The sequence below is a fragment of the Bos indicus genome, chromosome 15 (genome assembly GCF_029378745.1).
Source record: "Bos indicus isolate NIAB-ARS_2022 breed Sahiwal x Tharparkar chromosome 15, NIAB-ARS_B.indTharparkar_mat_pri_1.0, whole genome shotgun sequence".
Taxonomy (NCBI): domain Eukaryota; kingdom Metazoa; phylum Chordata; class Mammalia; order Artiodactyla; family Bovidae; genus Bos; species Bos indicus.
This window is the reverse complement of record NC_091774.1, coordinates 52,755,554-52,782,094: the sequence shown is the minus strand read 5'-3', so window position 1 is coordinate 52,782,094 and position 26,541 is coordinate 52,755,554. Positions and strand designations below refer to the sequence as shown.

Here is a 26,541-nt window from a genome sequence, read left to right as displayed (position 1 = left end):
GGGCAGCTGGAGGAAGTTGTCCAGACCTGTCCTTAAGAAACAGGGCTCCCAGAGAGCTGCCCCCCAAAGTCGGGGTCTGGATCTTCAGGTGGAAGAAATCAGAGACAGGAAAGGTCAGAGCTGGCTGGAGGCTTTAGGGAGGTATTCCTGGAGGTCCTTCCCACAGGGGGAGAGAACAGGGTTCAGGGTCCTGGCCATGTGGCCTTGGACAGATTGCTGCCCCTGCCCCAGCTTTAGCTTCCTCATCTGTCACATGCGAGCAGCTGTGCTGGCCTGCCTATCTTTGGGCCCTTCATTCAGGTTGGAGACAAAGAGGGAAATCAGGATGCTGGAACAGACACTTGTCACAGGAGCTGCAGAGACCTGGAGGGGGCCTCTGAGCCATCCCTGGAGACCAGGGAAGGCTTCTCAGAGGAGGAATGCTCAGGTGATCGGTTTGGAATTGGGTTGAGAATGAGGAGTACAGGTTTGACAGCACTGGGAACATTTCATACAAAGGAAGAGCTATGTAAAGGCCCCCGAGGAAGGAAACAGGGCAATGTTAGAACTGCAGGTGGTATATTGTGGGGTTTGGAACTCAGGGGGTGGAGGGGATTAGACAACTAGATCAAGGCTCTTGAATTTGGGTCCCGAAGGTTCTAGGCTACTGGGGAGGGTTTTAGACAAGGTGGGTGGTAGGAGGAAGATGCCGCTCTATTTGTCTGCACAGACATGCCAAGGCCTGCACTAAAGTAGGGCCTGTGGGGAGTGGAGCACGGGATTGCCTCCAGAAAGATTTAGGAGGGATAAGGGACAACATGGTGGTTACAGCATAACTCTTGTGCAGGCTGGGATGTGAGATAGGATAAACTGTGCAGCCCCCGGGAGCAAGGAGCTGGTGTGGGGGGGTGCCTTCAGTCAGTCCACACTGGGCGCAGAAGAGCCCTCAGGCCCACAGGCTGGCTCTGTGCCTCCACGACCAGCTCCCCAGCCTCTGGCTTTTAAACTTTAACGAACCCCAGCTCAGTTTCCAGCCGAGAGTCTTTAAAGTTTCAGGAGATGAGAGAAAGGAGGCAGTCCTGGAGACAGATGGGTTTTCTTTCTTCCCCTGTGTCTCTGTGCCTGGTAGAGGCACCTGGAGCCAGGGCTGTGGGTGCCATGACCCCAGAGGCCTGGCACTCTTTAGGGATCTTGGACCTCAGCTGGACCTCTCCAGTCTGTTAATGAGGGACCAGCAACCACCAATGGAGTTAGAGACTCTATTCCCTCCCTGCTCTCTTACCTTTACCCCTTACCTGGGCAGGTGAGCATCACCCCCACCCGCCCCCTCAACAGGTTGAGAGGAAAGGTGCTCAGACCAGGCACTGGGCTTGAGGTGCCTGGGCCCCCGTGCTTCACTTTGTCTTCTCAAGCATATTTGGTCTGGCCTCAATGCTCCAGGACCCCTGGAGCTGCAGAAACACAGGCCGTGGAGGAAAGTATCAGGCCCAGAACTTAGTGGTGGGTCCCACACCAAATACAGACCCCTCTCACTTGTCGTTAAAGAGAGGCTGGGCAGGTGGCACTGGGCAGCTGGAGCTGTTCTCTGGGGCTTTAGTATAACAACTGCCTCCCTATCTCTCAGCCTGGCTCCCCAAAGGCAGCTGCTTGTTGCTTCCGACCTGTGTCTAGAATCCTTCTGTCTTGGGGCAGTTGAACAATGCCTGCAAGTTTTCCTCCTCCATGGGAAGTAGGGGTAAATCCCACCTTTGGTGTCCTCTGCATCGCCTGGGCCATTTAATCTCATTCTTTGAGTTTCCTGTCATCTAACCCTGGCTTTCTGAGAATCCCCTCCAGCCTCTCCTTGATGCCCCCTTCCTAGTTTTGGACTCTTCTAGATTGCCTTGGGCCTGGTACTGGACCAGAGAAGTGTTAAGTCTGAAGGCAGAGGCCTGACAACCAGAGCAGATGGAGTTCCCTTGTGTGTCTCCATTCATTCAACATACTATATGGTGAACATACTATACACCAAGTATATCCAGGAATTCAGTGGCAAACCAAACAGATCAGACCCTGTTGTCATGAGTTTACATCCTGAGGGGGAGACAAGCATAAGATACCAGATGGTGTTTGTGTGTTATGAAGACAGGATGATGTGATGGGAGTTGTCTGGCCTTCTATATTTGGGCCTTGTGTGTGTGGAGCTGGACTGAGGGTGCCTGTGTGTATGATCTGGTCCTTGGTTGGGTAGACTGTGAGCCCCTCAGGGGCAGGGCTCCTGATAAGGGTCATTCAATCCATATTGAATGTGTGTGTGTGTCTGTACATGCACCTGAGGTTGCGTGTGTCTGTGCCTCTGAGTGTGAGACTGTGTGTGTTTCTGTGTCTGGCATTACTCTGTGTGTGTGAGTCACACCCCCTCACTGCAGCAGAGTTGTCTCTGATCCAATTATGTCTCCTCAGCTGTCTCCCAGCGGCTTCCGCCCCCCCAGCTCAGCTCTGGCTCTGCCTCGGTCTTCCCCTGCCTGCTTCCCTGCAGCCTCCTGTCTTTGCCTCTGGGCCTGGCTCTGGGTCTCCAAGTCTCCCCTTAGGGTGACTCTATCCCTGTCTGTGATGGTTACTACCTCTGCCTGTATGTCTCTACTTGCCCTTTTCTCCCCCCCACCTTTTTTTTTTCCTGTCTCAGTCATTTATTTGTTCAGCAAACCTCTTCTCATGCCTCCACCCACTCTACCAGCCTCTGTGCTGGTGCTTGGGGTCTGGGGATGGATCACACCTGAGTCCTGCTCTGAAGTCCTAGTGGGGAGACTGATGGAGATGGTGACAGCCTTCCGTGACTCCTCAGGCCAAGGGAGATGTGGGTGACAGCATGGTGGAGGGCAGTAGTATCTGGGTAAGACCTGGGGGGCCCAACAGCAGTTAGGTGGCAGGCTGAGCAGGTCTTGGTGGGTGCGGACTCAGGGTGAGGAAGGAGAGGAGGCTGAGCCAGAGTGGGGAGGACGTTTTAGGGTTTGATCTTGAAGTCCGGGAGAAGCAGCAGAGGCTTTCAGGCTGGGCAGTGCCATCATCACTGGGTTTTATTTTTTATTTTATTTGGCTGTGCCACATGGCTTGTGGGATCTTAGTTCCCTGACCAGGGATCGAGCCTAGGGCCTTAGCAGTGAAAGCACAGAGTCCTAACCCACTGGACCACCAGGGAATTCCCATCACTGGGTTTTAGAAGCTCCTGGCCGCAGGTGACAGCTCGACCTGGAAGTCAGGAAACCAGTGTTGAAGGTGCGGCTGCAGTGTGGTCCAAGCAAGGATGGTCAGGCCTGCCTGAGTCTGGCAAAGGGAGGTTGTTGGGAAGGTCATGGCCAAGCGGAATCCCAGGTTCCAGGTGCAGGAGGGGAGCAGAGGCGGGTGGGCATTGGGGTTGGGTAATACAGCAAAAGTGAACATGGTCAGGGTGAGCTTTGTGGGCTGTGCAGGGGGTGGTGCCCAGGAAGCTGTTGAAGATGCAGTCCAGAGCTTCCTAGAGAGCTCTGGGCGCGGGAGGCTGCTAGCGGCCCCTGAAGCCCTGGGAAGTGTTTATCCAGTTTGTCTCTGTCTGCTTGTCTGTGTGTCGGCCCTGGCCCCTGTCTTGTCTCACTCATCTCCCCAACGGTCTTTATTTTCTTGCAGGCCCACCCACTCTGTTCTTTCCCAGGCCTCCCTCCTCTGTCAGGCTCCCCCACCTCCCCCAGGGCTGGAACAAAGTGGCAGGAGCTCCAGACCAGGAGGTCAGCTTCTCAGAGGTCAGAGCAGGGTGTGCCTCAGAGGAGGCCTGGGGGGCAGGGGTGAGGGTCCAGGGAGGCTGCTGGAGACTAGGGGGAGGGCAGGGGGATGGAGGCACAGTAGGGCTGAGTCACTCAGCCCTGGTGGAGAGCAGCAGAGGGCCCTAGCTCGGCCTGCCTGAGCAGCCTCTGGGAGCTGTGTTTCGGATAGACATGCAGTACCACCTCCCACCAGTCTCAGGAGGGCCACACTTTCATAGAGATGGGTTGAGGTTGTCTGGTGCCAGATGCTCTTCCCTTCAGAAGAGGCTTGTCTAGTCATTTTGCAGATGAGAACTCTGAGCCAGAAGCTGGGGAAAGGAAACCCTGTGAGGGGCCCACACCAAACCTGCTGCATGCTTCCAGCTCCCCTCACTGTAGGCTGCCTCCATAGCCCAGTCCCTAGCGGGGATCCCCTGGGACAGGCCTTATCTGGCCAAGTGCTGGCCCACCTGGGATTCCTTGAGTCCTTGACAGAGCAGAGCCTAAATCTTAAAGAACAACTTTAGCAGTCGACTTAGGGTCACACTGGGCTCCTGAATGGTTCTTCACTTTTCTCAGCCACCATTTACAAGTGGGCCTAATCTTCCCTCCTCCTGGGTAGTTGAGAGGATGGAATTAGGAGAATTTGCAAGGCCCCAGCACAGCACCAGGCATAGAGCTGGCACGCTGTTAACGTTTGCTGAATGGATGAATGAATGAACAGTCTGAGGTGCCCAAGGGACAGCTCCATTTCCTCCCGCTTCCATCCTTCTTCACTCGGGTTACCTTGTGGAACCGCATGAGCTCTGTCCTTCCCCCAGCCAGTCCAGGCCCTTTCCAGTCCAGCAGCTCTACCAGGAGCCTCTTCCCTATCCTTACACGAGGGTGCCATCTGCTATACATCCTATAAGATCCTGCTTCAGGGTGCCCCTCCCTGTACCTGTGTACCCCTACTTTTCTCTGTCCCTGCCCTGAGCCCCCAGGGCATGTGCCTGTGTCCTGGCTGAGAATGGAAGGACTCTGAGTCCCCTCTGGCTCCACTCTCAGCATGGCTGTACTACACAGAGCATTTCCAAGGCAGCTCAGCATCATCCTGGGCAACGTCAGGCCCATCTCAGCTGAATCCAGGCTCCCAGGTCCAGGGAACAAGGCCCTTGGGATTCTGGACCAACGCTATTAACCTAGAGAAAAAATATATAGTTTCTTTATCTTGTATAAACTCTATTGTACCGACAATAACAAGAACCCCAAAGTGAGGCACAGCCAGCCTCAATTCCTGAGTAAAACTTTTCCCTGTTTCCTTCCAGCTCTCATTCGAGGATGTAGATAATTTATATACAATCGAGCCTGTGGCACAGATACAAGTTTGTGTCCTCTTTTGTTCATTTAACACTGCATCTGTGGAAATTTCTTGCATTGCTACAGAATTATTAATTCAGGAACATTACTGGCAGCTGCTGCCTGCCAGGCCTCTTCTGGGTTTGGAGGGGCCCCTGCCCCTGCCCCTGTCCAGAGGGACCCTACTGTCCTTCCTCAGCAGTGGGGCGATAATATTCAAGGTGATGAATCATTCTTAACCAGGCCCTGCTGTTGGTGGTGTTCCAGGCTGCCCTCCAATATATTCTGCTAATTACAAATGCAATATTACTGTCATGAATATTGTAACAGAACTTTTTTTCTTATTTTGTATTATCCCACCCCCACCCCCCAAGTAAAATTTTCAGTTCCTAGAGGTTCAGAAACTGAGTTAAGAGATACATTTTTATGATTTTAAAAATATTTGCCAAATTGATTTTTAGAATAGTGGAACCAGCTTTTGCTGTCACCAACTGGGTAACAGTTTTACCATATCCTCATGGGCAGTGGGTATTTTGTATATTTTTGCTAATTTACTCAGGGTAAATTGATGTTTCAGTACAGATTTAATTTACCCTTTTTTAAAATCAGAGTTATTAAAGGTCTTACAGAAAGTCCCAGAACCTCCCTTAACTAGTCTCTGCCCCCTCTCCCCACTTACACTCCATTTTATAAGAGGATGAGGGTAGAAGTAGAAATCAGCCTCACATGCCACAGAGAGTTTGATGAGCGTCCAGGAGGTCTTCACAACGACCCTTCCTTCTTTCTCCACAGAGCACTGAGGGCCACCAGTCGTGGCCCAGAGCTCTAAAAGTCGAGAAGCTCACACGGGCTTGGCATCTTTGGTGGCTCACCTGTCCCTCTTTCCATTCAGGCAATGTTTCTTTACTAAACTACGCCAGGCACTGGGGACACCGAGACGAACAAGGGGCCAAGATTAATCAGTGCATCACAGCGCTGCTGATGAAGGGAGCCAGTGGGCGGAGGAGCAGGCCCCAAGACCAACCTGCAGAGTGCAGGGACAGGGTGGGCTGCGTGGGCAGGGCACAGCCAGGCTCAAGTGTGAGGACAACATAGCGAAGAACCAGCGAGTGGCCGTCTTGGGAAAGCAGGCCTCAGCGGACCTCTCTCCTCCTGCACACCTCCACCTCTGCTTCCCTGGTCCCTTGTGTCAGTGCCCTGGAGCTGCTCTTGAGATTTGGGGCGGCCATGAGAAGGCCTCACGGTCTCCATTCTGAGGCCCCAGAAACCCAGAGGCAAGGGCGGGTGCTCTAGCAGCTGGGCTTCATGTTGGCCCTGTGGGGCCTCTGGGAGGGGCAGTGGAAGGCCCCGAAGCCAGCGAGCAGGCGGTGAGCGGCCCCGGGGAGGAGGACTGGGAGCAGAAACAGCCAAGGCAGAGGGGCTGCTAGCACGGAGCCTCTCCTGTGCCGTGTGCCCTGGGCCAGTCTCTGCGTCCTTCAGCACCTGGACTGACACGGTGAGGGCAGTGCCTGGTGGTGGGCTGTGAGGGTGGAACCTGTGGGCTTGGGTAGGGTCCTCCCACCCTCTCCCTGTCCATCCAGCCTGTGGAGGGATCTGGGGTATTCTTGTTGTTTTCAGCTTTCTTCCTATTCCTTTATCCTGCCTTTTGGTGTTAGCAGGCAGGGCCTGCAAAGTCAGGGAAAACTGTGGGGGCCTAAGGCTGGAGACAGGGCAGCTGCCACCGGGGGCTTGGTGTGTAAGTCTCCTTTAATCCTCACAGCTTTACTCTGAGGGGAGGATTATCCCTGTTTGACAGATGAAGATACTGGGACTCAGAACTGAAGTCCTTTGCCCAGGCCAAGGCCACACAGGCAGGCAGTGGCAGGGCAGAGGCCTGTCTGACCAGACAGCCTGGAATTGCTGTGAGTGTGAGCCTGGGAGGGAAATGCAATGCTCCAGTCTTCTCAGAGGAGACTTCCAAGTGCAGAGCTCCAGGGCTGGGCTTCAGAAAAAGCATGGCCCTGCCTTTCAGCCCAGTGAGAGCCGAGGATGGAGTCAGGAATTTGGTTCAGGGGAAGAATCGCTGAGCTTTGCCCTCCTTGGTCAGCAAGTCCTTCTGAATACAGTGAGCACTTCATAATAACCACCAATTAACTAAGGCAGTTTCCAGTTGCCAGCATGTTTGCTTTTGCTGGCTCAGTCCTGCCTCTTGAGGAGGGGAGCATAAAGTCCTGATGCTTTCGGGTCGGGCTCCCCAGGCTCTGGTTTGCTCCACCACTGTTAGCTTTGTGGCTGTGGTCGGTCATTGTACCTCTCTGAGCCTCACTTTCTCCATCTGTAAAATGGGGTTTGATAATATCCATCAGAGTGTTGGGAGGGTAAGAGACAGTGTCTGCACAGGATGCACCTTGGCACCCTTGACAGCTGGCAGAGGTGGTCTGACCTAAATTTCAGCCCCTGTGGGGTCCACGGTCTGGTGCTGCCGTCTCCTTTGTGGGATAATGAACTGGTGATTTGGAGCACTCGATAGTGGTTGTTGAGCTCTATTACTTGGGGCTGTGATTGATTTGATAGTTAGTGCTCCACCCTGGTCAGGAGTGCTGCTTCTGTGTTTAATATGGTTCTTTTGGGAGAGGCTGATGTGCTTAATAGTTGTTCTTCAACAAAACTGCTCAAATGCAACACGGTGGGAAGTCAGCACAGCCTGAGGGAGGTTTCGGAGCCCAAAGGACTGCTTCCCCTTCTCTGGGCCTCAGCTCCCCTGGTGGTAAACTGAAGAGGAATAGTGGAAGAGGTTATCTCTGGAGTTCCCAGGACTCTGGGATAATCTGTATGCCCATCTATTCCACAGGCAAGCATATTGGAGACCTGCTGTGTGAGGTCTCAGTGTCTGAGCCAGACTGGGATCCATCTGCCCACGTCTCAGTTTCCTTGTTCCTGCCCTGGCCATTGACCCTCAAGGTCACACCACGGCCCCGTGGACATGACCTGACTTCTTTTCTTCTGTCTTTGGTCAGCCATCTCCCTGGGTCCTGGGAGATACTGCAGTCCCTCCCCCCTACACTTCCCTCCTCTACTGGACCATCTGCCAGAGAAGCACAGGGCAAGGGGTGGGAGAGAGGAGGAGAGGAGAGTGAGACACCGGGATGGCCCTGGATCTTGCTCTGTACTGATTTATTCAAGCCTCCAGGCCTTTGCACCCACCAGTCTTGCTGCTGGAAATGCCCTCTCTCCTCTTTCAGCAATTCAGCTCTGTTTAGGTTCAGTTGCCCTCTGATCCCACAGTTCCCATACCCCCTGCCAAGTTCATTCTCCACTGGGGTTTTATGTCCCCGTCTCTCCCACTTGCCACTTGATGGGCCCTCTTTGGGGCAAGGCCCAGGTGTGGTTTACTTACCCATCCCTGCTGCCCAGTTGTAGGCCTGGCATGCAGCAGAATACTCCAGAAGGTAGTGAATGGATGGATGGAAGGGCAGGGCCAGGTGAGGCCAGAGAGCACCTGGGGCCCAGAATATAAAGAGATGCATGCACGTGTCTGTGGTCCTGGCCTTATGGAAGGGTGCCTGGCTGCTTGTGGAAGCCTGCTTAAGTAATAACAGCTACTGGTTTGGGGGATACCTGCCACGTGCCAGGCATATTACATACGTTGAAGTGAAAGTGTCAGTTGCTCAGTTGTGTCCGACTCTCTGCAACCCCATGGACTGTAGCCTGCTGGTCTCCTTTGTCCATGAAATTCTGTGGGAAAGAATACTGGAAAGCAAATGGTTGCCATTTGCTTCTCCAGGGGATCTTCCCAACCCAGGGCTTGAACCCTGGTCTCCTGCATCGCAGATAGATTCTCTACTGTTTGAGCTACCAGGGAGCTCATTTTTGTCTCATATATTATCTCATTTAATTTGACCACAACATCCCCATGAGGTAGGTATTTTTATTATCCCCATTTTTCATACAAGGCAACAAAGACTCAAACGAACTAAATCTCATGCCTAAGGAGAGGAGTAGAAATTGGAACCTGGGATTACCAGACTCAAAGTGTGCAGGTGTCACCCTGATGGCCTTCCTTGCTTGTCCATTCCCTCTGACCGTGGTTCTGTGGGGGTTCTGGGCAATCTCAATTTTCTACATCAAGGAGTCTGGTGGAGTGTAGCGGGTACAGAGTCTAAAAATTTCTCTGGTGTCACCTGCTCCCTCTGGGCCTCAGTTTTCTCAGCTGTAAAATGATTGCATGTGAGACTTCCTGCAGTAAACCAGGCCGTAAGAGCTTTGCAGCCAAGCATGGCTTGCTCCCTGGCTGAGCAGCTCTGGCACTGCCTCCGGTTCAGTTATGGTTTCCAGGAGGAGCTCCCAGGTGTCCAGCCAAAGTGACTGACTTGCCCAGGGCCCACTGGCTATGGATTCTGGTCACAGCCCTGCCCACCAGGTGCTCTCTGATGACTCACCTCTGCCCCCACCCAGCCCTCCAGAAGCCTCTTAGAATTACTTTGCCCATGTGGCGGCTGCAGCTGCACACAGGAACGACGCTGGATGTAACTGACCTCTCTTGGCTCAGCCCTGCAGCCTCCTGGGGGCTGTGGAAAGAGGCAGGCCCAGAGCCAGGCTGGTCACCTGGACTGCCTCAGTCTCCTTACCTGCAGTGCCACCACCGCAGCCTGGGTTCTCACCTTCCCAGCAGGCCCCGCAGCCGACCTTCCTCCCGAGGAACGTACCATGAGCATGGGAAACTTTTGAAGTTTCCTTCTTTATCTTAAAGATAAAATATCACACAGACTTTATGCTCAGCTTGGTGCCTGTTCTGTCTTGTGCTCTGCGTGCTCCTCCCGCTGCCTGCTGTCTCAGAGCGAGGCCCCAGGTCCTGAACGACAGCAGTCCAGAGGGACAAGAGGGCCTCTCTCAGTGTGCACCCAGCCGTGGGCGCAGCAGGCCCTGGGGGCACTGAGGCTGGCCTGAGGGAGGAGGACTTCCCGGGTGGATGCTAACCTACAAAGCACAATTCTGTTGTCACTCCCTCTTCATACACTCACAGCCTGAGACTACACGTTTGAGGACTTGCAAAGCCAAACCAGCTTCCAAACTTGGTTTAGAGAAGTTCTGGTTTCCTGAGAAGTCACACGTGAGTGCTCCTTGAGGGTTAAGAGTATCGGAAGATCCGGTTTTTAAGTTTTGCTGCTTTCTTGCTCTATGATTTGGGCAGGTTGCTTCCTCTCCTGAGCCTCGGCTTTCTGTTTCGCAGCACAGTGGAGAAGTTGGGGGTGAAGGGTGGGTGTGTGTGTTGACCATCCGGTGCAGCACCTGGACCTGTGTGTCGCCACACAGCGGACACTTGCCTGGGTGCTCCTGAGGATGCAGATGCAGCCTCTGCCATCTTCTCCATCGCATCCCTCTCATCGCTCTGTTTACTCACTCATTTATTCACTCACTTGTGTTCCATTCGTCTCTCCTAGTCTGATATAGTTCCTGAGTCTTTCCTTGACTTTCGTGACCCTTAGAGGCCAGATATTTTGTAAAAGCCCCTCATGTAGGGTTTGTCCGGTCCTCCTCATGATGAGATTTAGATCATGCATCTTTCATTGCATTCTGCCAGGAAGCATCTGAGTCGCAACTTGCCCTGTCACTAATGACGTTCCCTTTGATTACTTGATTAAGGTGGTATCTGCCAGGCAAAGTGAAGTTACTGATTTGATGGGAAGGTACTTTGAAACTCTGCAAATACCCTATTCCTCATTAAACATTCAATGTATTTATTTATTCATACCTATATATACTTTGGTTTCCTATTTTAATCAGTGGAATATAATCTGTTACTATCATTATTTACCTTAATACATGAGTTGGCCCAGCTTTCGCCCATGGTAGGGGACCAACTGTCTTAGTTTGCCTGGGACTGAGCAGTTTCCTGGGATAAGAACTTTCAGTGCTAAACTGGCAAACCCTGATGAGTTGGTTATGGAACCAGTGGGGAGCCCTTCACGCCTGCTCCTGTGTCTGCTAGGCAAGGTCCCTATCATTTTGTGAATACACTGTCTTTACTCTCTGGCACAGTAAGACGTTGCAGGCTCCTCCTATACGTACTCCCACCCAGTCCCAGGATCACACATTTCTCCAACAAGACCTGGAAGCAGGACCTTTTGAGTATTAGGCTGCAGCACACCCTGGGCACTGGAGCAGATGGAGCTCATTCAGCTGGCCTACAGGCCACTCTGTCCTCTCTGTCGCGGCCTCTTGCTGGACGCCTACTTTACACACTGAGCTTCTCTGGAAGCCTGATGCCCCGCGTCTCACCCCACACAGCTGACCACCTCCTCTATGTCCCCTTGGACGGTCTGGGCACCTCCCCATTTCCACACTAGTCTCCTCTCTCAACTGGAAGCCTCTGAAGGACAGGCCTCAGATTCATCTCTGACTCTTCTGTGCTCTGCACAGAGCTGAAGCTGGTGAAGTGACTGAATCTAGTCATACCTTCTTGTGGAGTAGAAAAGCAGACAGAGGGTGGGGAAGGAGTGAGTCTTTTCAGTATGAAGCTGTTCTTCAATTTCAGTTTTCTTTTTTTTCCCCTTATTTATTTATTTGGCTGTGCTGGGTCTTAGTCGTGGAATGCCGGCTCTTCCGTCTTCATTTTGGCACGTGGGATCTAGTTCCTTGACCAGGGATCAAACCGAGGCCCCTCTGCATTGGGAGCACAGATTCTTAACCCCTGGACCACCAGGGAAGTCCCAAACTTCAGTGTTCATGACTAAAATGAGGCCTCACCTCAAAGTGATAGTGTGTAGAAAGCACTTAGGATAGTACCTGGCAGGTGGTGAGCACACCTCTCAGGATCTCTGGGGAATCTTTTTATTTAATTTTTTTTCATTATTGAAGAGGCAGTGCTATATATTTTAGAAAATTAGAAATATAAACAGCAAAAAGAAAATAAAACTATCATATGCTCATCATTTAGAGATTGCCGCTGTTAATACCTTAGCTTCCCAGGCCTTTTCTGTGCATAGATTTCCACCCCCACCCCGACCCCCAAAATGGGATTATATCATGCATCCATTCTGTAACTTGCTTTTTCTTCAGGCAGCAGTATCCACAATTTTGTTTCAGTAAATTTTCAGCACATCTAATTAATACTCAGATCATGTTCACATTTCTCCAGTTGTCCCAAATGTGTCCTTTCTGCTGTTGTGTCCAAGCCAGTATGCAATCCAGGACTGCACTTTCTATCTGGTTATTTGTCCTATAAATCTCAGTCCCTTCTTTATGACATTGACGTGTAGATGCTGCACCAGCAGCCCTGCAGAATGTCTCATCATCTGGCTTTGTCTTGTATTCTTGTGGTGACACTTAACTTGTTCCTCTGTCCATTGTATTTTTGTTAAGTGAGGCATATCCAGGGCTTGGTGAGCTCACTGGTGCCTAGAATGCTCAATGGGTAGTGTCCTTCCTTGTCCTTTCATCACCATTAGTGGGGCCAAGGCCTAACAAGATTAGGGAGAAGGCGATGTGACCCCTCCCTCATATGGTTGCATGTATTTACTTTTTAGTAGAAAGTAGTATGTCTAACGGAGAAGGCAATGGCACCCCACTCCAGTACTCCTGCCTGGAAAATCCCATGGACGGAGGAGCCTGGTAGGCTGCAGTCCATGAGGTCGCTGAGTTGGACACGACTGAGCGACTTCACTTTCACTTTTCACTTTCATGCACTGGAGAAGGAAATGGCAACCCACTCCAGTGTTCTTGCCTGGAGAATCCCAGGGACAGAGGAGCCTAGTAGGAGGCCGTCTATGGGGTTGCACAGAGTCGGACACGACTGAAGCAACTCAGCAGCAGGAGCAGCAACAGCAGCAGTATGTCTAAACACCCAGTTCTCGGAAACTTTTTTAAGCTACACAATAGAATTCATCCATTTGCCGAGGGGAACTTGATCCTGGGGTTTGGGCTTTCGGGTGAAAAAAAAAATCACAGAACAGGATATAGACTGAGTTTCATCTTGCCGAGTGTAAATCTAATGAAACCTGGTTCTGTTTTTATTTGCTTTCTGGACGTGTGATCTAGGTGAAGTCCCAGCTTTTTTTTTTTACTTTTTGGCCACACCCTGTGGCATGTGGGATCTTAGTTCCCCACCAGGGATAGAATTCGTGCCCCTTGTACTGGAAGGTGGAGTCTTAACCACTGGACCACCAGGGAAGTCCCAACCCCAGCTTTGCTGCTTATCAACTGGGTGACTGTGAGCAAGTTCCTTAACCTCTCTGAGCCTTAAGTTCCTCTTTGGATTTCTTATCTGGCAGAGTTATTGTGTGGGTTACATTTTTTTTTTTTTTTTTAAGGTTTCCTCTGCTCTTTTCTCTCTAGCTGGAAAGCTCTTTGAGAACAAGGCTAATAAGTAATAAGAATTCAAAGATGTTTGTTGGGGGAATTCCTTGGTGGTCCAGTGGTGAGGACTCTGTGTTCCACTGAAGTGGGGGCATGGGTTTGACCTGTGGTAGGGGAACTAAGATCCCACATACCGCATGATGGGGTCAAAAACAAAACAAAAAGATGGTGTAAAAAAAGAAAGGAGGGCAAATGGTATGGCCAGTGATAAGTACCATGGGGGAAAGACATCCATTTAGGCATTCATTCATTCATGCTTTCATTTAACATGTACTCATGCCAGGCCCTGTACTGAATCGACTGAGCCTCTGCCCATGAAATTCAGGGGCCTGGAGAGCACAGATAAAGAGGAGGAGAGCACAGTGTATAGGAGTCCAGAAGGTTGGCTGGGTAATTCAGGAAGACTTCCTGGAGGAGGAGACCGGGACGAATGGGGAGGTTGGGTGGGGGCTGAGATGGGGGAGATAGTGTCTAGATGCAGAGGCTAACTTTGTCTGGCACACGTGGCTTCTGGGAGGGCTGGATGGGGCTCATGGCAAGAGGTGAGTCCATGTTGGCTTCAGAGGTCTCTGTTCCTCCCTGTCCTCCTTCTCCTCCTACCCCCGCCCCCTTTGCCTGCATGCCTTCCTATCCTGATTAGCGCTTTGAGCCCTGTGTGACCCTGACAACCCATGTGTCTATCTGCAGTGTCGGATGGAGTGCCGCGATGTGCCAGCAGAGACACTCTACGATGTCCTACATGACATTGAATACCGCAAGAAGTGGGACAGCAACGTCATTGAAACTTTCGACATTGCTCGCTTGACAGTCAACGCTGATGTGGGCTATTATTCTTGTGAGCAGATGCAAGCACACCAATCCCAGCCCCCTCCACCTCTACCCAGGCCTCCAGCCCAGCCTCTTCCTACCTGCTTCCCTCCTCACAGTCACTCCCGGGGCCAGGCTGCTCAGAGACCTGAGTGTAGAGATGTAGGGCTGCCTTCCCTGAATCCTTGTCCGCTCCCATATACTTGAGCATATAGAAACGAGTACTTACAAACACACATACACTCCCATGTTCATGCATGCACATTCCAGACAAACACACTTGCACGGAGTCATGTATAAAACCCACAGCCACATGCCACCTACTCACCCACCTACCCACACTTCAGGGAGACACAATAATACCACTGTTTTCTCCTACACTCACATTCACATACACAAACTGATCAGGCCAGCAAGGTAAGGGCTCTGTGAGGTGGTGAGGAGCAGGGGAAGCTGGATGCAGGAAGGGAGAGGGGCTGTTCTGTCTCCTTCCTAGCTCCAGAAATTAGGTCTGGGGTCCCTGTTTACATCAGGGGGAGTCGGCAGTTAACCAAGCATCCCTGTGTCTCTGGGCTTTGCCACCCCCTTTCAGGCAGGCAGGCTAGTAGTCTGGCTGAACTGTCCCTTGCCCTCCACAGGGAGGTGTCCAAAGCCCCTGAAGAATCGTGATGTCATCACCCTCCGTTCCTGGCTGCCCATGGGCACTGATTACATCATTATGAACTACTCAGTCAAACATCCTGTGAGTCAACCTGCCTTCCCTGCTGGGTGGGCAGGGGAAGGTACCAGGTAGGGCTAGGCCAGCAGGCCTAGCCCAGGGAGAGGCCCCTGGCTGCCACCAAGACTTCCCTGTGACTTCAGTCCAGACACAAAGCCTCCTATCCCTGTTTCCTACCTACACAGTGAGAATAATGGCTCGTCTCCCTGCTGGGGCTTTTAAGCAGACGAGTGTGGACCATCACTCTGGACAAGTGGGTGGGAGGGGCTGGCTGGGAAAAAGGGAACAGGAGTGAGAGGTAGGGTCCCCTGGCCCTCCCTGAGGCTGTGTTTTGATTTCCATGGCAGGCAGGACAGGCAAGTGCAGGTGGCCTGGGAAAGGATGAGTGTGTGTATGTGTGTGTGTGTGTGTATGCACACACCCATGTGTGTACTTATAAACCCTCACCCCAGACTGGGGTCTTTCTGGAGGGGAACAGAGGAAATTTAGAGGGATAATGATGACCTAGTCTGACTCCTCTCTTTCTTCTTACCCTGATATCAGGCCTGGCCTGGAGTCAATGCCAGGGCATGTGAACCAATTCTGTGTGTGTATTTAGTACTCACAAAGACACCACCTTTTCCCACACCTTGAGTCTCACCTCCCTGTGCCTTCCATCCCCAGAAATACCCACCTCGGAAAGACTTGGTCCGAGCTGTGTCCATCCAGACGGGCTACCTCATCCAGAGCACGGGGCCCAAGAGCTGCGTCATCACCTACCTGGCCCAGGTGGACCCCAAAGGTGAGGGCTTGGCCCTGGAATCCCATCATGGGATCCTTCCCTATACCACGGCGATGGGACTTGATCTAGTTGATCTACTGGGATCCAGAAGGGCCTCTGTTAAGAGGGGTTTTGTATTTTGGGGCATCTGTACCCAAAACATTCTTTGAGCCAAAGTTTGAGACTTTATAGTGTTTTGAAAAGCAAGGATCAAGGTGGTAGTCACTGCCCCAAGATGAAGCTTACAGCTCTCTTCCTGGGCTCCTATGCCCCCATGCTCTGACTTGCTCCCCTCTCACTGGCTACTCCCCCTCTGTCTTGTTGGCTTCTATCCTGGAGGTCTGGGTTTCCCAGACCCCAGTCCTTTTTCCCTTGGGAGGGCTCAGCCACTCCCCAGGCTTCTGTGGCTAGGTGACCACATATCTCTCTGCTGAGATCCAGGTCCCGGTGGCCATTGGCCTCCTCAATGTGTCCCTCAGGATGTCTCTTAGGACCTGAGGCTCGATGTGTCCAATGCTGAACTGTCTCCCTCCCTAACTTGTCCCTTCTCCTGAGTCTCTTCCCTCTAGTCACTCATGCCCAAAACATGGTGGTTGTGGGGGGTCCCCTCATGTCAGCTCCCAAATCGTTAATTAGTATTGATTCTACCTCCTAAATAGCTCCTGAATCTGTCATTTCTTTCCACACTCAGCCACCCTGTCTGTCCATACAGATTTTTTCCAAAGGACTTATTTCCTTGTGACTCTCTTCTGCTTAAAATCCTTTTGTGGTTTTTCTATTGTCCTCACAGTGAAGTCTAAGCCCCCCTCCCTAGGTTTCCCAGTCCCTTCTCAGAGCTATACCTTCCTACTTGTCTAAGCAACCCTTTCCCTCAGCCTAAAACACCTCTCTGCCCTTACTTATCCCTCCAGGGCTGCTTCACCTCCTCTATCCCTGATACCCAGAGGAGCTGCTGGCTCCCTGCCCTGTGGGCCCATCCCCCTCTAGCAGAGCACTTGGCACACTGTCGGGCTCCCCCAGACAGTGAGTTCCTCTCTGGGTCCCCAGGGCTGGTCCAGGGTGGGTGTCACTGAGTGACTGTGGAGTGAGTGAGGGAATGAATGAATGACTAGAGGAGGGGTAGGCTCTTGAGCATCTTTGCCTGGGTATCCCCCCAGCATCACTGAGGGTCCACTGGCCCAGGCCCAGAGCTCCCCAGCACCTCACTGAGTGAGTTTTTTGGGTGTCAGAGGCAGAGCAGACACTTGGGGATGAGGCGGGTGGAGAATCGGGCCACGGATTCCAGGTCAGGCCAGGCTGAAGAGGTCATGCAGCAGGGGGCTTAAAAGGATAGGCAGAGCAGGGGATGAGCATCAGGGCCATTCAAGATAGTGGGACTGGGTATGAGAAAAGGGGGGTAAGTGTGAGTTGAGGGGAGGCAGCAGGCAGAAGCTTGATTGGCAGGATTTTAACTCATGTGTGGCCTGTGATCACCTTGGACCCTGTGGTCTTCCTTCATGCAGCCCTTGGACTCAGCAGAGGGCAGAGGCAGTCGGGTGGTAGAGGTGGAGGGTGGTAGAGGTGGAGAGTTGAGCCTGAGGACCTTGGTCTGAGGTGGAAAGAGGGAGTGAAGTCGATGACATCTTACAGGACTTGCCTCACTCTGCCCCCTCCCTATGGAGAAGAGTGTGTTCTACCTGGAAACCCCAGGTTGGAGTAAGGGAGCTGGTGTGTGTGTTTGTGGGGGGCTGGATCCTTGAATCCCTACGGCTGCTGCTTCCTTTTTCTTCTCACTACCCTTTCCTGCCCTCATAGGCTCCTTACCCAAATGGGTGGTGAATAAATCTTCTCAGTTCCTGGCTCCCAAGGTGAGTGACCATGGGACTTGGCGGGTGTGGAGGTTTCGGGGAGAGCGTTCTGGGATACAGGGATGGAGTCCGGGAATGGGAGTCAGGGGGCGGGGCCAGGGCTGAGGGGCTGGGTTACGAAACCCGAGCAGGAGTCAGGATCCTGGGAACAGCGGTCTGAGCCGCTGGAGGGCGTGGGAGCGGGCGTGGTGAAGGCCTAGTCCCGCTCCCAGCTCACCCCTTATCCGGCGGTACAACCGGTCCTCAGGCCATGAAGAAGATGTACAAGGCGTGCGTCAAATACCCTGAGTGGAAGCAGAAGCATCAACCACACTTCAAACCGTGGCTACACCCGGAGCAGAGCTCGTTGCCCAGCCTGGCGCTGTCGGAGCTGTCGGTGCAACATGCGGACTCGCTGGAGAACATCGACGAGAGCGCGGTGGCAGAGAGCCGGGAGGATCGCACAGGCAGCGCCGGCGGCGAGGGCAGCGATGACGACACTTCGCTCACCTGAGCGCTGCACCATGGCAGGGACGGCGATACGACGGGGCGGAGCCCAGAGGCGGCGGATCCTCCCCCGCTTTCTCCTCTCTCCCACCTCCTGCGCCTCCTGGGGACGCTGGGCTCGGGCCCAGGCTGGCGCTGCGGCCTGGCTGGACACAGCCCCAATAAATGATCCCACAGCCTCATCTGGCTCATCACTGTGCCTCCTTCCCACTTGCTCGGGGCACGGGCACCGCCCTCGGTCCCTTTGTTCTACAGTTCATTTTGTTAATTTTATTACTGATCACGGGCTTTTGCTCCTTTAGACATCCCCTCGTTTCTCCATGTGAAGCGGGGGTGGTTGTCAACCCTCCTGTCCGTGGTGTGTTCATTCATTAGTTTACTCTTCATTCATCCACCTGTCCTTGTTGTGTGTTCATCCTGCTATTCACTCAGGCTCTTAGGCTAACTTTCACTGCTCTAAGAGAAGAAGCAGGTCTGGTCAGGGTCAGAGAATGGGGTTCTATTGTAAGACCTGCAGCCTAAGACTCCCTGGGTCCAACCTATGGGCTGGGGGTCTGACACGTGCCTGTTGTGACAGAAGGAGGGGCAGAGAGCACCTTGGCTCTCAGACCACAGGGCTGTAGGCCCAGAGCTTAGGTTGGGGCAGCATTCTCTGGAGGAAGTTTGGGGGTTGAGGGGAATGTCATCAGACTCCAGTGTAGTGAAGGGACCAGGCCCTGTGAATTGAGTTCTTTCTACTTCAGGCCTGTGCTAACAGAAAAGGTGGGGCCTCCAACCCCTTGCCAAGATGCCAGTTCCCTGGTCCTGTGTTCCCCACAGCAGCTTTGAAGTCTAGAGGGATGCTTGGGCCTCTCCTTTTCTCTGTAGCCCACAGGTGCCCTCTGCTGCTTGAGGGTCACCTCTGCTCTCAGGTCTGGAGGAGGGCCCTGTGCTCCACCCCTCTCCAGTGTTTAAGTTCTCCCCAAGGTCTGGCCCTCCACGCTCCCGGGAAACAACCTACCTTTGCCTTGTCAGGAAGACACTTGGAGTCCACTTTTTCTTGGAAGGGCAGGGTGAATATCCAGTAGGGGTAGGCAGGAGATTCTGTAACTCACTAAGACTTGGCTGGTTTACCCAATACTGGCTTTGTAACTTTGGGCAAGCCCTGGAGCTTCTTTGGAGTCTCGTTTCCTAATCTATAACCTGGGGTAATAGTTTTTACCTTCAGGCAGATTGAGACAGAAGAAATAAGTTGCCCAGCCCTGGGCTTGGCATGTAGTAGGTGCTCAAATTAATGACACCCAATCTCAGCCCTGGACACAGGACCTGGGAATGCCTGTCAAACCCCAGACCCTCATCTGCTGTGTATGCGGGTAGGATGAGTGGAAATCTCCCATTCTCTAGGCCGGGGAAGCTGCCTGGCCGCCGGGATCTCAGGCTGCAGCCTTTAACCAAGGGATCCTTGGACACTCTGACTTGCATCTTCCCCACCATCTTGCTCCTGAGAGATGTGGGCCCAGGGACAGAAGTAGGATATTCTCGAAGAATGAAGTGGGTAAGGACTTCTGGAGGAAGAGGTCGGGAACTTGGGTTTTCCAGCTTCCCACTGCCCCTTACCGCTCTGGGGGTGGGGCGGTTTGTGACTTGTCCCTCCCAGGGAGAGGGGTGGCAGGAGGCGGAGAGGCTCAGGAGGAGATGGGAGACTCAGAGGGCGGGGATAGGGGAGGCAGACCTCAGCTTCAGGAGACGTAGACGGATCTGTGAGCAGCGAGATGGACAGGGGAGACGCACAGATCAACGTGTCCCCAAGGCCGGCGAACTCCAGGACCGTGACTGGGCGTGGCCGGGAAGGGGGCGGGTCCTTGCCCCCTTCCCCGCCTTCCCCTCCCCGGGGCGTCACGTGGGGCGGGCGGAAGCGCCCGGCAGGGTGGGCGCGTCCGGCCTGCGGCCGCGAGTTGACTACAACGGTGCAGTTGGTGGCGCCGGGGCCCCGGCTACGCGCGTGGAGTCTTGGATCAGAACAGGTCAGTACGGCAGCCAGGGCTTCCCTGTCCGCCGCCCCTTGGCCAGGTGTGGCCCGGAGTTTCCCCATTCCGCGGAAGGGAAAGCCGAGGCTGCGCGGCAACTCTGCGCCCGGCACCTACTTCCGCGGGAGTTTCTCTAGGTCACGTCTTCTGACTGGCGGCGGGGATGCAGTCGCCTCCTGAGGATATGCGGTCGGACCAGAGACGGTAGGGAGAAGGGCGAACCGGCGGGAAAGGGGGCTTCCAGCCCTTAGCCCTTTGGCGTGAAGCCTCCCAGGTTCCAGAGCTAACCCGCTTTCGGGCGCCTTGATTTTTTCATCTGTGAAATGAAGGCTCCCACTTCGTTGACTGCGGAGACCCTTACAGGTCTGCTGGTTCATATGACCTTATGCACTGGACCTGGGGCTCTAGTGATCTTGGGCAGACGACTTCCGGTCTTTGCGCCCCAATTCCCCATCAGTAAATGGGGGCATGGCCTCCCAAGAGCCCCTACTTGGCCCAGTTGCTGGAAAAAGGAGGTGTGTGTGTTCACTGAACGGGGTCAAGCCGGGAGTGGGTTATTGGGACTGGAGGAAGCAAACTCTGAATGCGGTCTGAGGGTGTGTGGTGGGTGTCTGGTCCCAGATCTCCAGGGCCGATTTTTAGTGCTGGGGAGCTCTGGTCGGCATCTGGTATATGCACCCCACTCCCCCAAGGCTCCTGTCCTGGGGAGCCTGCTTTGATCCCCAGGTTTGGTGGCGGGAGCGCTATAGGGTTGGACAGATGTACGGAGGTACTCAGGGAAGGATTTGACTGTGCAGCAAGGTCCAGACAGAGACACCCAGAATACCTGTGCTCAGAGAGCAGTGTGTCTAGGCTGGGAGAGACCTCCCAGCAAGCTCATTACAGGGTAGAAGGAGCCCAGCAGCGTCCAAATACAGGTGCAGACAGGTACTGGGGTGGAATCAGACACTGAGACTCTTGGAGGCTCAGAGAGGAGATGATTGGAATTGGCCTTGGCAGTTAAGTGGTAATTCACAAGGATAAGGACTCTCAGAGGAAGGCAAAGCTTGTGCAAAGGCAGGAACTTGCGTGGTGTGTTTGAGGAATGACAAAGAGATGGAAGTGGCTGGAATAGGTGGCAGAGGTAGGGTGTAGAGAGAACCGGTCCCCCCAGACCCATGGTTGGCTGAGGATGGTCCAGACCCTGCCTTGGAGATCCCCTCTCCCCGTTTGCTGCTTGCTCACTGGAGTAGGGCAGGAGGGGATGTTCCCAGGCAAGAGTCCTAACAACTGTGAAGTGGAAGTGGACAGATTTCTCCCAGGCTTCGTTGGGGCATTCAGGCCTCCCCAGTCAACCCTAGCCTCACCCCCACCATCTCTCGGACTCCAGTCATGCCTTTCCACGTGTCAAGCCTCAGCTGTTTGTGCAGGTTGCTTGTCTTCTCCACTACCCGTCTGCCCCCCGCCCCCTCCCGCCTGGGGAAGTTTTCTCCCCATCAAACCTCCTGGATCTCCTTGGAACTCTGTGATAAAGGGGACTGCAGAGCCCAGGACTGACTGGGACCTGGGACAGTCTCTGTGCAGCCACCAAACTCTGTGTGACTCTGCACATTCCCAGACTTCTCCATTTCCCTGTCTGCAGGGTTGAGTAATAAGACCTGGTTCCAAGCTCCAAAGAGAGAGACTGCTGGAGCAAGATTTGAGCCTGTCTGAGTCTAAATCCACCCCCACACCTCCACCAAGAGTGTTTGGGAGAATACTCACTGACCCACAAGGAGAACACTCACCCCCAGGGAGAACCTGGGGGGAAGGAGTCACTTCAGAGGGGTAAGGGGCCTCTGAGAGTCCAAGGGGCTAGGTGTAGACTAGCTTAGTACAAAGCCCTAGGAGAGAAGGGAGTCCCCTCCACTCTCCAGGGGCCCTTTCCCTTCCCCACCCCACTCTTCCTTTGGCTGAGCTCAAAGCCAGCCAGCTGATGCTCAAACAAGTGGCCTCTGTTCCTAGGATAGGGGGAGGGGAGGCAGGCCCTGGGCTGCAGGCCCGTCTGTCCAGCACTGACCCTGGCCCCCCGCCCTTCACTCTGGATCTTAACCCTTGGGAACCTGGGGTGGGTACTGGGCTGCTTGTAGGCGGGTACCTCTTGCCCACCAGCTGTCCTCTCCACCCCACTTTAGGGTTCCCAGGGTTCTGTTGCTGAAGGAGTGGGTGCAGTAGGACATGAATTGGAAATGGAGAAGCAAGGACGGAATGGAGATGGGAAGGAGGCCACGGACAGTTAGGAATCACTTGGCCCAGAAGCTTTTTTCATAGATAAGGAGACCGAGGTCAGGGGCCAGAGATCAGACCAGGATCACACAGCAAGCCCTGGGCTGAGGTGGGGCGGGAGGGGGTGTCCAAAGTGACCCAACTTCTCGTCTGGGCCCTCTTGGGGAGAGGAAAGGGAAATGGAGAGAGCTCTACTTGATTTGAATACCTACCGTGTGCCTGACACCGCAAATTTGTTACTTTATTTAACTTGACATCATTCCGTGAGACAAGGGTCATCTTCTAGTAACATAGAGGAAGAAACAGCCTCAGAGAGAGCTGAGTAATAGCTTCAGTGAGAATGACCTCGGCAAAGCACACAGCACCTCTGTGGGCACTATTACATATGTTAACTGGTTTCGTCCTCCCAACAAGCTAAGAAGTCAAGTACCGTTCTACAGATAAAGAAACTGAGGCACAGAGAGGTTAGATAACTTGCCCAAGATCACAGCAAATAAGTGGTAGAGGCAGGGTCAGGACCCAGGCGTTGGTTTGCCTCTTGTGATCTGATTTCCCCTCCCCCAGCCTGACATCACTCCTTGAGCTCACTCCTTGAGCTCCATCCAGGGTTCCTCTCAGTGAGGGGCTTTCTCCTGGGTAGTGGCCAACGCAGCCTCTAGCACAGAGTGTGACCCCAGCCAAGCAGACCTGGCCCTCCCTTAGGAGCAGAATCCAGTCCCTCCCTTAGGAGCAGAATCCAGTTCCTTGGGCTGCCCCTGTCCCACGTCTCAGTCAGGCTGGACTCTTTTCCCCCTCCACAGCCCCGTGTGGCGGGGCATTTCTTGTTTCAGGAAGAGATTCTGCACCAAGGATTTGAACAGCTGGAGGATATGAGGAGGCCGTCAGAGATTCCCTACAAGTACATTCCCAACAAAGTTCGGGGACTTAACACCAATACCCCAGCCCTGATCAGAGAGGACATCTTGTCCACTTAGACTCCCCCTCACCCCACTGTCAGGCCCCCTGACCTGTAGATTCTAACCAGGGTTCTGGAGAGGACAGTCCCAGCCCCTGAAGGCAGATGACCCCAGGTTCAGGGAAGGCCAGAGGTGGAGGGAGGGAGGGCAGTGCATAGCTGGTCTTCCACGTGACCTTCCTGTGGAATTTCTCGCTGTCTCATCCTTTAGAACATAGTTCAGAAGGGGAAGAAAGATTCTGTCCCATAAACAGGACGTCTGTCCCAGACCATTGGGACAGTCAGAGTTGCTGGGAGGAGGTGTGGAGTTAAGTGACCAATTCAATAACAAAATTATTTTTTGATAGTAATACTAGTAGCAGTAGCTACTGTTTCTTGGAAGCTTATTATGTTTCAATCACCATGCTAAACATTTTATGTAGTGATTTCATTTAATCCTCAGCAATAGTTTTATGGATTAGGCACTGTTCCCATTTTACAAATGAAGAAACTGAGGCCTTGAGAAGTTATGTAATTTTCCTGAGATCGTTTATTATATGGAAGAGCTGGGAGTCTGAATTTCTGAAACTTCACAGTGAGAACCCTGAGCACTAGGAGATACTGCAGGCAGACAAGAGCCAAACCCCATCCTTCCCTGGAAACTCCTGGTTGGGGAGGCAGGCAGGGACTAGAGGGCCGCCCGGGCAGGTGACTTTCCTGGTGATGTGCTGTGGGAATGGGATGCCAGCTTGCAGGCTGTACTAGGTGCCGTCGCCCTAGGATGAGGGAACTCCTGCTCACTGCTCTTGTCCCGTCCAGTTTGGACAGTGGTTCTCCTATATAAACTGGACAGGAAAGGGCAGTGGTTGAGTACAGTGGTTCTCCTTTTTACTGATGAGAAAACTGAGGTCAGTAGATGTTAAGTGATGTGCCTAGAATCTTTCAGCTGAGGAAAGGGAGAACTGGGACTCGGAGGCACTCCACCTCTCCGCCTAGTCAGGGCCTTCTGGGCCTCTGAAGCTCTGAGCTTCCTTCAAGTACTGCTCACCTGCCTTGTCACAGAGTCCAAGTCTTCCTCTCTGACCAAACCAGTGTCAATGGAAAAAATAGTCACAACCTAGCAGTTGAGAGTTCTGTTTTATTTCGTGGCAATTTTTAGGACTTCAGGCCTCAGAAACAGCATCTCCAGTGACCCCGAGAGACCTATTCCCAGGAGTCTGGGGGAGGAGTCACGGAAGCTTGCTGCAAGGGGCAGGTAGTTTGAACATCAAAAGATTATTGTTAATTAAGGAGAATCAGATATCTCAAATTAAGGAATTTAGCGCTTTTCTGTGTATGGGAACATGCAAGGAAATACTTCATTTCACACCAGAATGGATTCCTATCAAGGTACCTGGGGCCTGGTACCTGCGGGATATCTGAGACTGAATGAACAAACCTGGGGAACGTGGTTCCAGAGCTAAGAGGCCGAGAAGCAGAGACCAGCTGTGGTCAAGAGTGTGATGCCCATGGCCAGTGGGATCTAGAGGAGAATTCAGGGATCAGAGAGCACACCTGCCCCACCCTGGGAGGAGGATGTGGCAAAATCTTCCTCCTCCTCATTGTTGTGAGGACAAGCAGGACCCTGACCTCTCACAGCTACCCCTCTGTCCCTATTTTCAGGGCAGGGAATCTGAGGTCACACCTGGAATCTCAGCTGCCCAGGGCCTTTGGCAGAGCCTAGCCCTCCTTCCCAGCGCTGCCCTCCCTCCTGGCCAGGCCAGTGCTGGGGTGGGTCAGACTGAAGGACAGGGGAGCAGGAACCGGGCTGACTATGTACCAGTGCAGATTGTCCCCTCTCCCAGGTGCCTGGGTCTCCTCTGTGGCCTTCGCTCCCCCCGCTGGGGGCACTGTCCTGCCTTTGGGCATCCCCTTCTCTCCTTCCCTCCCCTCCTTCTTTTTCCCACCATAATGCTGGGCCAGGGCTCTGCCTGTAGTCAGGCCTAGAGTCAGGTGCTTGGCCGGTCTGTCCCTGGCCTCTGGTTCAGTGAGAGACCTTTGGCTGGTCATGGACTCAACTTTCCTGGAACTTCAGGGAAGGAGCAAGAAGCAACAGCACCGTTTTAAAAATATCTGTATTTATAGAAATACGCTAAGATATGGCAACCCAAATATCTCCTGTTGATTTATGAATATGATCAATAGGAGCTGCTATAGAACAGAAGAAAAGGTAAATCCTTAAAATACTCAATTCTAAAAAAAAAAAGCAGTACCTGGGACTTCCCAGGCTCCCAGGTTCAGACAGCTCAGGACAGAAACCAAACAGCACAGACAGGGGGTTGGGGTGGGCTTCTCCATTCCTGCACTCCCTCTCCCCACATTGGGCAGCTGGGATTTTAGGAGTCTTGAGATTGTAGGCATTGGGATTCAGGGGTTTTATGTGTTGGTGATCCCAGCTTCCAGTTTTCTTAGATTGGAGAGTCCAAGAGTCTACAGAGCCTCGAGATGGGCTGAGTGGATCCTGAGTTGAGGCTAAGCCCTGTGCCACACTCTGGCCATCTGGTGCCAGATGGACAAGGCCTGGAAAGTTTCTCAGGGCTGCCTGGGGTGGGGGTGGGGCAGGGGGGAGACAGAGGCCCAGCCACCTCCAGGCCCTGTGTGCCCTTTGTACCCACTGCTCCCAGCAGACACACCCAGGAGGCACACACCTCTCAAAAAATCTGAAAACCAGGCCCTGGAATGGACTAGGTGGTAGCTGAAGAGATAGCCATCTTAATGGGGGTGGGGGAGAAGACAGACAGCGGCCAGGCCTCCTCTTTACTCCCTGGGGGTGGGTGGGGCTGTGCTCTTGGACACCGGACTAGGATTGAGAGGGGCCCAGCTCGACTCCCAGGCAATGCCTGGTCACACTGCTGGTGCACCAGGCCCTCTCAGGACGTGTGGAATGTGGCTTAGCAGGCCCAGGTTCAGCTCTGAAGTGTCAGAGCCAGGCTCAAGGGCTCTGATGGGATGGTGGACAGAGGCCTGGGCCCGGGAGGCCCTGAGCCTCCTCAGGAGACAGGGAGACTGGGCCTTGGCTGAGAGCCTTCAGGTAGTTCACAGTGCCTCCCCCATCTCCTCCCAGTGCCCATGTGGGTCTGTGGGCACCGCAGTTGCCCTCAAAGAGACCTGGGCATGGAGGCAGGAGCTGCCCCATGGGGTGGAGAGCTGTTCCCACCCCATGAGGGAAGTGCAAGACTTCCTGCCTGGGTGAGCCCCTTTCTGCTGCGTGTTCCTGTGTGTGCATGGGTGTGTTCTCAAACCCAGGTTCTTCCTTGGAGGACTGTGCTTTTGCCTTTGCGTGGGTGCCATCAG

At 53.4% G+C, this 26,541-nt stretch overlaps 2 protein-coding genes and 1 long non-coding RNA gene across 10 annotated transcripts in view; 2 read left to right on the top strand and 1 right to left on the bottom strand.

The window, feature by feature from the left end:
- STARD10 (StAR related lipid transfer domain containing 10) overlaps positions 1-18,206 on the top strand; it is a 33,792-nt gene extending 15,586 nt beyond the window's left edge. For all 4 annotated transcript variants that reach the window (XM_070767605.1, XM_070767604.1, XM_070767603.1 and 1 more), the window contains 5 exons: positions 14,094-14,241; positions 14,852-14,955; positions 15,595-15,712; positions 17,486-17,538; positions 17,786-18,206. In XM_070767605.1, the coding sequence (XP_070623706.1) occupies positions 14,094-14,241; positions 14,852-14,955; positions 15,595-15,712; positions 17,486-17,538; positions 17,786-18,031 (669 nt within the window). In that variant the 3' untranslated portion in view covers positions 18,032-18,206. The remainder of the gene's footprint in view (positions 1-14,093; positions 14,242-14,851; positions 14,956-15,594; positions 15,713-17,485; positions 17,539-17,785) is intronic.
- On the bottom strand, positions 14,852-19,812 carry LOC139176155 (uncharacterized). The gene is made up of 2 exons (XR_011560619.1): positions 19,025-19,812; positions 14,852-18,480 (listed from the first exon to the last, which is right to left on the bottom strand). It is a non-coding gene; the product is annotated as an uncharacterized lncRNA (long non-coding RNA).
- A 76-nt stretch (positions 19,813-19,888) lies between these two features.
- Positions 19,889-26,541, top strand: part of ARAP1 (ArfGAP with RhoGAP domain, ankyrin repeat and PH domain 1) — a 61,764-nt gene continuing 55,111 nt past the window's right edge. For 2 of the 5 annotated variants that reach the window (XM_019975361.2, XM_019975360.2), the window contains exon 1: positions 19,890-20,027. The gene's annotated coding sequence lies outside the window, so the exon portion shown is untranslated. Of the gene's footprint in view, positions 20,028-20,101; positions 20,235-26,541 lie in introns of those variants that run through there. The other 3 variants (XM_070767598.1, XM_070767600.1, XM_070767599.1) reach the window with 3 other exon arrangements.